We start from the raw sequence: 10781 nt of genomic DNA, 5'->3' as shown, positions 1-10781 counted from the left end.
TTAATGAATTGATCATTCATAAATGAATACATTCGTTAATTAATGTATACCCAAAATGACTTGACTGCCTGCCATCAGCCTACCTGGTGCGTAGGCCTAGCTGGTGGTGTCAGAGTAGCATGTTGTAGGTCATGCATGCAATTGTATGTTCTCAATAACTGCTGCTATATAACTAAGCACATTTACTCAAGTACTGTAATTAAGTACAATTTTGAGGTATTTGTACTTTACTTGAGTATTTCCAATTTCCAATACTTTTACTTCTACTCCACTACATCTCAGACCTAATAATTTGTACTTTTATTCCACTACAATTATTTTAGAACTTTAGTTAATTTACGTTGGAGATTTAAAATGTGAAAGATTCTCTACTTTTGAAAGAAAAATATTGAAGGTATTTTTATTTTTAGTTATAGAGGGCAAGTATAATGTTTTTAAGGCATAATTGTATTAGGCAGGGATCCTTTTAAGGGATAACCAAGCACTGTGTCCCCATCTGTGGTGCCTTCTCCCTGGGCAGAATTTCAGGTCCCCCCCCCCCCCCCCCAGACCACCAGGGCTCGGGGATGGGAGGAGCCGTATAAAGCCGTACAGTAAATAATAGTACATTTTGAATCATAACATTTAGATTACAGCCTTTTTTGCATGTCAAAATATATAGTTGATGTAAATATGTTTTTATGATGCAGTTCATCCCATGTCTGCTCCCAAGAAAGATAGTGGATTTGAAATCGCTCCAAAATTGCCTTCCTTTACTGCCTATATGTAGACTAGAGTCTATCAGCAGCGTGACGTCCATTCATTTTTATGGTCTATGTTCTGAACACATTCCTGTCATTCCATTTCATTTGTAATACCCAATGTCTGATTGTCAATTCCTTTTCTCCGTTCACCCCCATCAGGACCAATCATTTCAAAGCAATGTAAACAACGAATATTCATATGGATATTCAATAATCAGTCGTGCATTGCCAGAACAGACATGCAGGTCATTTGGAATTTTGTTTCTGTGTGCTTAGACTGCACACACACGAACAAGAGGGGGGCTCAGGGGGCTCAAAGTTGAGCTTTGATTGGGGTAATTGCCCCCAGACCTCTGTAGTGGGAGGAGATCAATTTGCTCATTTCACAACATCATTATGGAACAAGTTTTCCCTCATAACACCGCCCACGGGGCGGGAACAGAACCTGAGTATTAGTTAAAAGGAAGGGAGACAGAAACTGTTCATTAGCTCTTTGGCTGGCTAATCGTTGCTGGTCCATCATGAGGAGCCTGTGTGTGCCCGTGAGCCTGCTGCTGTTAGTAGGGTCCTGCCTGTGCCAGTTCCCCCGGCCGTGTGCCAACTCGGAGGGTCTGCGGACCAAAGAGTGCTGCCCGGTGTGGGAGGGCGACGGCTCGGCCTGTGGCATCAAATCGGGCCGTGGCAAATGCGCCGACGTGAAGGTGTCCAAGGTGGCCATTTCTGAACAGTATCCTTACACAGGCAAAGACGATAGAGAAGACTGGCCACTAGCATTCTACAACAGGACCTGCAGCTGTTTCGGGCGCTTCGGCGGCTACCAGTGCGGCGAGTGCCGGTTCGGCTACTACGGCCCCGACTGCTCCTCGTACAATAACCACGTGCGCAAGAACGTCATGAAGCTCACAGACGAGGAGAAGAAGAAGCTAGTAGACTACTTTGACCTGGCGAAGAGCACCGTCAACCCTGACTACGTCATCGCCACCGCCACCAGGGAGGACATGGGCCCGAACGGCGAGAAGCCCCAGTTCGCCGACGCCACCACCTTCGACCTGTTCGCCTGGATCCACTACTACGTGACGCACCCCACCTTCCTCAGCAGCGGCGAGGTTTTTGCGAACATCGACTTTGCCCACATGGCCTCGGCCTTCCCGATCTGGCACCGCGTGGAGCTGCTGTTCTTCGAGAACGAGATCAAGAAGTTGACCAAGGACAACGAATTCGCCATCCCCTACTGGGACTGGAGGGGCAAGACCGAATGTGACATCTGCACCGATGATCTGATGGGCGGACAGGACCTCAACTTCCCCAACCTCATCAGTTCCAAGTCTCCCTTCGGCCATTGGAAGGTAAAGAAAATAGCAATCGTGTGCTAATGGTGTACTACTTTTCTTTTTAACTAATTTGATGAACAAACACTGGATTGGCTTGTATTCCCTCATTTCCTCTCAATACTCAATTCTGCCAGTTTCCTATTGGTATACCAACAGAAATGTAAAACAGTCAGTGTTCAGATGATTAGTATCCTGTAACCTGTGTAGTGCTTTGTCTGTATTAGAGGTAGCCTGCACCTTTGAGGAAGCCTTTATGACCAAGGTCATTAAATACCAACCCCTTCTACATGCCATATCTAAGAGCTGGGCTATAGGTGCAGACTATTATAGACTATAGTTTTTATATTTGGCAGCCTCAGTCTATGGCATATACCCAGAGACAGTCTTTAGAGGGTTCCAACAACTTGGGATGCCCTAAAGTGCCTAAACGGAAAGCAAAAAGGCTGGCAAATTAAGTATTGCGCTGTCTCTGCTATAATTGGCAGCTGCCCACATATGGGCTGTTATAACTTTTACACATAAGTGTGGTAGGCTACTGCAGTGAGTAGTGACATACCTATTGTATCATGAAAACACAATGGCCATGGTTTTGTGCATGTAATCTTACTGCACCTATATTTGTGTCCTTGTATGCATCTACAGTACTTTTGTGTGGACATAAAATACATGGTTAAAATGCGTGTGTGTGTGTGTGTGTGTGTGTGTGTGTGTGTGTGTGTGTGTGTGCGTGTGTGTGTGTGTGTGTGTGTGTGTGCGCGTGTGCGTGTGCGTGTGCGTGCGCGTGCGCGTGTGTGCGTGCACACTGCACAGGGTGTCTGCACCCTCCCAGAAACCTACATCAAAGAGGGGAGGCTGTGTGACGGCAAAAAGGAGGGTCTGCTCCTGCGTAACGCGGGCAACGATGACCTGTACCAGCGCATGCCATCGGCCAACGAGGTGGAGCTGATGATGGCGTTCGACAAATACGACACGGCTCCCTTCAACCGCACCTCCGAGACAAGCTTCAGGAACATGCTGGAGGGTAAGTAAGAGTCATACGATTTGTCACACACGTCACCACAGTTTCTTTTTCACTGACACAAACAAAATATAAAAAAAATGAAATTAACTGAGCTACGATGACTAAAACTAACTTCATCAACACATACAAACTAGACTAATGTGTTAGGGAGGGACTATAGTGGAGAGGAGTTCCAGTGGAACTATGAAAAGAAATAGCAGAGTAATAGCAGAATACACGTTGTGCATGAGCTTGTAGTAGATCGACCATTTTCAGCATGCATTTCAAGAAATACAATCCATACACAGACGCAAAGGGTGTTCAATAACACAATAAATCAAAAAAGAAATGCCCGACAGCAACAATGTTTTTTTGTATTTTTTTTATTCATATAGTATTTTTCTTTTTTTAACTCTTGAGTTAAAGTGAATTTTCATTGTGATGCTGGCAAACAATAAAGTATACTACACGAGTTCCATTCCAAACAACCAATTGCCCGATCATAAAGTTCTCTGAAAATGTGCACGAACACTTTTGGGATATTTTTTTCAAGTGGTCACTTCCTCCCGCAGGTTGGGTGAGTTCGAGGACGGGCAAGGTGGTCGACGGTAAAGGCTACATGCACAACCTTGTGCACAACTTCCTGAACGGAACCATGTCAATCATCGAAGCCACGGCCAATGACCCCATATTCTTCCTGCACCACGCCTTCATAGACAGGTGCAGTATATCACACACGCTCGCTCGCACGCACGCACACACACACACAGACACACACACACACACGTGCGCGCACTAATTCACTTCACAATTAAGTGATAGTACCTATACTGCGATGCAGATGCACTCAAGTAGAAGTCCTGTTTATTAAAAATGTACTCAAGTAAAAGTACAAATGTATAGGCATTAAAATGTACTTTTAAGTACTAAAAGTACTCATATTACAGAATGTCCCATTTCCAATAGCCGATCTACAAGCTCATAATGCGTCGCATCGCGACGTATTGTGAGCTCGTCCATCGGCTATTTTCAAATGGCCGAAATGTATAGGACTGAAGTGGTTAATATTATGATTGATGATTGATTGATTGATTCTTTATTTAAGTGTCGTGCTTCCGAAGAAGCCCGCCCACACTTTTTACAGTTTACATAAACAAATTACAATAAACCGACATGACGGTTTGCAAACAATGATCAAGTGGATACCAAACTGACTAATACACTCCAGATCCTTACAAGGCAGATTACATAATATACAACATCAAATAAAATACCATAAAATAAATGTTTGTTAAATGTTTGATAAATGTATGTTTTCTAATTAAAGAACAGCTGTCCTATAGTGGACTCCTAATGCGTCATGGTAATTCAGTGTCATACAAACTGTCTGTCTGTCTCTCGCTCCCTCTCTCTCTCTCTCTCTCCATCTACCTCTCCTCTGTCCGCTCTAGTCTTATGGAACGTTGGCTGAGAAAGCATCTTCCATTCTATGAAGACTTCCCAAACGAAGGCGCTCCCATTGGCCACAGCCAGGGCTACCACATGGTTCCCTTCCTGCCCATATACAGAAACATCGAGTACATGCTGTCCAAGAACCTGGGCTACGAATACGACTACCTGCAGGAACTTACCGGTCAGTACAAAGCAAAACGGGTTAACACTTGAGTGTCTGTGGCTCCGCCGGTCACACAGTCGAAACACATTGGTGCTCTGTCTCTGTTCTGGGGGTGATGAGGGGCAGGACAGCTCGCAATTCATTTTCAATGGGAGTCACGTGGTTTGACTCGATGGGGGGGAGGGGGGCAGAACAAAGCAACAGAGCAAGGGTGTTTCGTCAAAACCACATGACTCCCTTTGAAAATGTATTGCAAGCTATTCTGCCCTCCCCCTCCCCCAGAACAGCGAGAGAACACCTGTTTCGACAGTGTGAACGGAGCCTGTGAGGTCTTTCTGACCCATTTTGAGATTTTGATTATTTGCCTAGTCTATAAAAGTAACACACTTTTTGCTACTCCTCCTACAGATTTTGTCCAAAACTCACACATTTTATTTTTACACAAGATTTCTGAAAACGTGATCCTACACATGATATTAAATACCGTTAAACACCGTAAATGTTTTACATAAGAAATGCCAAACCTCATGAAATGCATCATAAGCCGATCAACCCAAAACTGCCACTGTACAATGCACGCCAAAAAAGATTTCACTTTGACCCATAGGAGGCACCACAACCGCCAGAAGTTCAAGTTGAGCCATTAGGTTGCAGCAGCTTACCGGTGCTCGGTTTTGGACCAGTCTGTGTCAGAATTTATTTAGTTTATTAATATTACAACGAACACGAAAGTTTTATGTTTTGTCTGTCTCTGTCTCTGCTTCTCCGTCCGTCCGTCCAGCCAATATTGATGTTGACGTTGCCGTGTGGTCGGACTGGTCAGACTGGTCAGACTGCACGATCCCAGGACTGGACATCAGGTGTAAACCAATCCCCGGAACTCAGCAACGAGACCGCCGCTGTGTTCGCCACGGTGAAGATGGAACCTGCGTGGGAGACATGGCCGAATCACGAGCCTGTTACAATATAAGGGATTGTTGTAATTGTAAGAGACACACGCACGCACGCACAAACACGCACGCACAAACACGCGCACATGTCGGACACAGCCCTTATTTATTGAGTAAGCTCAAGCTAAGTACAAGAATTCCACTGCTATGTTATGACTGAGCTCTGAGCTGTACATTATATCCAGCAGCTCTTAATGTGCACAACAGTTAACTTCACCACTTAAATCCACACTTTCCCATGAAGTGCTGTATACTAGGCTCCCTCCTGGTCTTTGCCGAACTTGGCCGGTCTAAAAGCTCACAAAGCATGCCGTTGTTGTGTTATTAGTTAGTTTATTTATTTCGGTCAATTTTTACAGTTTTACGAAGCTTATATTGTCCACCTGCTCTTGTCTTTTCGCCACTTTTTGCCCCGATTTTAATAGGGATGCAAGTGTTCAAGTGGTTAAACTCTATATAGGGGTCCACCAGGGCTCTGTACTTGATTATTTTACCCTCTGCATCCAATCTCTTTGCCACATGCTCACAATGGGAGCGTACCTATGTTCCCCAGGTTCTATGTTCCCCACCATGCAAAAACAAATCTTTGTTCCCCACTTAGAATAAACCTAACCTAGTAATTTTAGTAATTCTAGTATGACTAAAAGTATTTTAGCAACTTAGTCTTAGTGTTACTTTTAGTAGCAAATTCTGATTTAAGCTCAGTCTTTGAACAATCCATTGAACTTTAGGCCTGCCTAGGCTACGTAGACTATCTAGTCTTAGCCAACTAAAAATTTACACTGGCATAAAATAAAATAAAACATAATTGCTCAGACTCTTCAACAAAAATGGCAAAAACAAACATCCTTTGCTCTGTACTAAACGCTAACCCTAAACCCTAAGGTAAGTGGGGAACATAGAACCTGGGGAACATAGGGATGACCCCTTCACAATCCTCACACGTCACATCACAACAACGCTCGTAGATTGACTTTTCTTTTTTGCTGAATGTTGGCTTATTATGATATGCCCATAATTCATGTGGTTAACCCATTCTGGGCGGGAACCCCTTTTGGTGTTTTTAAGCATCATGCTATAGCTGTTGAAAAAATCGTGAAAATGTGGCGCAAACCTTGGAATATTCTTTCAGAGAGACCGATTTTATTTTTTGGAGTCCTTGATATGGAATATTGAGTGATATAGGCCTAGAAACATAGAAGACTTTTTTTTATTTCGACCTAGGCCTAAATGGTTAATAAGCAATGTTATTCATCATAGTTGTATATCTGTGTGTCTGCAGTGAAGGGTACATGGGGCGCATGGACAGACTGGTCCAGGTGCAGGCCGTCATGTGGGAGCGTCGACGCCAAACGATTCAGGGAGAGACTCTGTGAAGCCGACTACGCAGCATCTGGCTACACGTAAGGAAACTCACTCACAATCAGTGGTGTAAAGTAACTAAGTACATTTACTTAATCCTCTTTACCCCGTCGAGGGGCATAGGGCGTCCACCAGAGCTCTCCATCTCACTCTCTTCTGGGCCTGCGCTTTTGCTTCCTGCCAGCTCATTCCAATGTCCTTTATGTCCTGGAGAGTGGAACGTCTCCAGGTGTTTCTCGGCCTACCCTGTTTCCTCTTCCCCTGTGGGTTATAGTCCAGGGCCTGTCTGGTGGTGTTACTGTATCTGTGTCCTTTGACTCCTTTCTAAGGGTGTGGCCTATCCAGTTCCACTTTCTCAGTTTGATGGTACTAGCTATACTGTCCTGTTTTGTGATCCTCCATAACTCCTCATGGTTTTGATGGGCCACCATAGCTTGAGGACACATTTTGAACTTGTGAAATGGGACATTCTGCAACATGGGTACTTTTACTTTTAGTACTTTAAGTACATTTTGATGCAGATACTTTTGTACTTTTACTCAAGTACATTTTTTTTTTTTTTTTTTAAGATATTTTTTTGCGGCTTACGCCTTTATTGGTTTTTTAAGGGATAGAAAGTAGGCTGACAGGAAACGGGAGAGAGATGGGGGGATGACATGCGGTAAAGGCCGTGTCGGGTCCGGGAGTCGAACCCGCGGCACACCGCGACTGGATCACCAGTCCGGTGCCCAGACCGTTACGCTACGGCCTGGGCTCAAGTACATTTTCAATTCCGTACTTTTACTTGTATGGAAGTAGTTCTAAATTGCAGTATTGGTACTTTTACTTAAGTAAAACAATTGAGTACTTTTTCCACCACTGCTCACAATCAACAACATCAAACTTATCATGGACTTACTTCCAATAGGACCTTTTCTGTTTCTTATGGGGATATAGTTTAATACTGTGGTTTTCAACCAGTGGTCCGGGGACCACCAGTGGTCCCCAGCTAAATGATGGAGAGTTGGTAACCAAATGGACCCTTATAGATCTTTAACTCTTGAGAGCGTAAAATTAAGAGTTAAATTATTGTTAAACATCTGCATTAGTTAATTTACAAGAAGTCTACACAATTAGAGAATGTAGAAGAATTGTTATTTCCGTCAACGTTTGCCTGTTATGTCTCCTAATGGTACCAACATCAATACAGCACAGATACTGGACAAAATATGATATTATTAACGACAACGAAATATTTGTTAGTTTTGGGTCTGAGTCTAAATGTCATTAAATCCTTGGCTCAAGTTCTGAATAAATATCATGCCTTGATATGACATATATGACATATAACTTATTGTGGACTAAACCTCACTTGTTTCTGTTCGTTATGGGGATATTGTTTAATATATTGTGCGCTATCCCTTATCCCCAAACTAATTTGCCTATTTTTTACTATTTTAAAAAACCTTTTAAAATAATTCAATTAGCCGATCTACAAGCTCACAATGTCTCGATGTAGATCGGCTTGTTGAACCTTTTTAATGTTTTTCAAAATAGTAAAAAATGGGGCTGGGGCAAGCTTTTCCGGGAATCTGGCCGATGCGGCAATCTGCCACGTGGGTGGAGCTTCTTTTCCATCCACCGGAAAAGACGTCAGGAGTCAGCTTCCTTTGGCCGCGCATGGAATCTTAGATGTACCCAATGCCCATACCCTGTGTGTGTGTGTGCACGCGCATGCTCATTCGTTTCTGCTTCTGTTCCCAGTGAAAGCATAACTTACTACGGGAAACCTGAAGTTAACTGTGGTGAGCTTCCTGAGTTCCAAACCAAGACTGAATCCAAACCTTGTGATGTTCCCAACTGTCTGGAGGGCCGGCGCTTTGTTTAAGTGGGTTTGAGGGCTATTGATGACTATTTTCTTCAACAACGACAACAACAACTACATTCTCCTGTTTTCTGTGTTTGTGTTGATTGGGTGTGTAATTGCCATTGAGGTATACTGACGAAAATAGCAATCCATGCAGTACTCTTTGGACCTGTAATTGGAATGAGTGGACTTTAAGTCCTTTGGCTAACTTAATAAGGCGTCTATATTACATTTTTAAAATATTTTGTGGTGTATTAAGCCTAGAATTTGCCAAGGAAGTCATGTGGTTGATTTGATCCCTATGTTCTGAATGTTTGAAAAATAAATAAAGAGCAAAGAAAAGCATAATGACGTGTACAAGTCTGTCTGTCTCCCGTCTGTGTGAGCATTCAGAGAATAAGGGTATACAATGAGGGCTATACAATGAGGCATTAAGTGGGCCCAGGCGGTGGCGTAACCGTCTGGGCACCCGACTGGTAATCCAGTCGCAGTGTGCCGCGGGTTCGACTCCCGAGCCCGACACGGCCTTTACTGCATGTCTTCCCCCATCTCTCTCCCGTTTCCTGTCAGCCTACTGTCTGTCCCTTCAAAAAACCAATAAAAGGCATAAGCCGCAAAAAACATATCTTAAAAAAAAAAGGCTGTCACGGGGCAACCCGTGCCCTATATACAAAGACACATGAACCTGCCTTCTATAACATGCAAGGACTAATGTTTTAAACTTGTGTATGGAAAAGTGTGGTTACTGATTGTTTGCTAATTGTCTCTCCTGCACTGCTGGTGGCATTGCCCTTGATTTAGGAATGGGCCAAGTGCTAGGCAGGGGAGGGGTGTCTCCTTATGCTTTGAGTAATTGTCATTGAGTTTTCATGAGAGCTTTATACACAAGTAAAATAATTTTAAATTTGATTTTAAAATTGGAATTGATCAATGTCACATGAGTTTAACTACCTGTCTGTCTGTCTGTCTGTCTGTCTGTCTGTCTGTCTGTCTGTCTGTCTGTCTGTCTGTCTGTCTGTCTGTCTGTCTGTCTGTCTGTCTGTCCGTCCGTCCGTCCGTCCGTCCGTCTGTCTGTCTGTCAGTCTTGCCTGCCTGCCTCCGTGCGTGCGTGCGCGCGTGCGTGCGTGTTGATCATTGTATTTTCTCTGATTACACCTGTTTAGACCTACACCTGTTTACATCTACACCGGTTTAAACCTACACCTGTTTACATGAGCTATCCTCACGTTTACATGCAACATGTTGCACATCTTTTCCCAACAGGTTTAAGTAGGCCTACTTATAATGCATGCACTGTTCAAGTGATTCATGCTATGTGCCTATTTTGTTATTTCACTTTGATATTTTGAGCACACATATTTTTCAGCCAATGATTGTGCCTGTTATTGCACTTTATTGCCTCAATACCAAGTCAAGTTGCCTCAAACATTATGGAACAACCGTCTTTTCTTTAAGAAGGGAGATGTAACACACTGCATGTATTTAAACCACCACAAGATGGCGCTGTAGCAACAACAGACCACCTGTTACACTCCACACTGTGCAGATCAAGTCCCGCGAGACTTTGGGACGGGAGTTGAGTTGATGAATGAGATCCAAGATGGCGGAATAAACAAACCTATAAGCATGATACAGACAGCCACAGACACACACGTCCTTGTGTTTATTAATATAAGTGTTTATAACCCAACCAAAGGATAAAATAATGCATGTGCGTGCCGTGCGTGCGTGTGTGCGTGCGTGCCTGCGTGCGTGCGTGTGCACACAGCTGTGATGATCAACAGTGGATGATACAATCACTTATCACTCTGACCAACGGACCAATGACGGACGGACTAGTTGAACAGGTGACTGGATCCAGTGGGCGGGGCTTTGGATTTAAATAGGAGCGGCCATGTTGTTTCCCAGCATGCTGTTTGTTTTGGGATCCAGGC

The 10781-nt window shown here is 43.8% G+C and overlaps 1 protein-coding gene across 1 annotated transcript; it reads left to right on the top strand.

Annotated features, from left to right (window-relative positions):
* Positions 1–908: 908 nt before the first annotated feature.
* On the top strand, positions 909–9152 carry LOC310874210 (tyrosinase-like). Its single transcript, XM_083786920.1, has 7 exons — positions 909–2089; positions 2885–3095; positions 3647–3794; positions 4526–4707; positions 5471–5674; positions 6922–7042; positions 8745–9152. The coding sequence occupies exons 1-7, from the start codon at positions 1265–1267 to the stop codon at positions 8866–8868; spliced, it is 1815 nt and encodes a 604-aa protein (XP_083643046.1). The 5' UTR covers positions 909–1264; the 3' UTR covers positions 8869–9152.
* The last annotated feature ends 1629 nt before the right edge of the window (positions 9153–10781 follow it).

This window comes from Protomyctophum parallelum (assembly GCF_964188405.1).
Source record: "Protomyctophum parallelum genome assembly, chromosome: 17".
Taxonomy (NCBI): Eukaryota; Metazoa; Chordata; class Actinopteri; order Myctophiformes; family Myctophidae; genus Protomyctophum; species Protomyctophum parallelum.
Note: the sequence above shows the minus strand (reverse complement) of the source record. Positions and strands in the feature narration are given on the sequence as shown.

Coding starts and splice junctions, on each gene's coding strand:
- LOC310874210 (XM_083786920.1), top strand. CDS start 1,265: ATGAGGAGCCTGTGTGTGCCCGTGAGCCTGCTGCTGTTAGTAGGGTCC. Junction 3,096..3,646: donor CTTCAGGAACATGCTGGAGG/GTAAGTAAGAGT, acceptor TTCCTCCCGCAG/GTTGGGTGAGTTCGAGGACG. Junction 5,675..6,921: donor TATAAGGGATTGTTGTAATT/GTAAGAGACACA, acceptor GTGTGTCTGCAG/TGAAGGGTACATGGGGCGCA.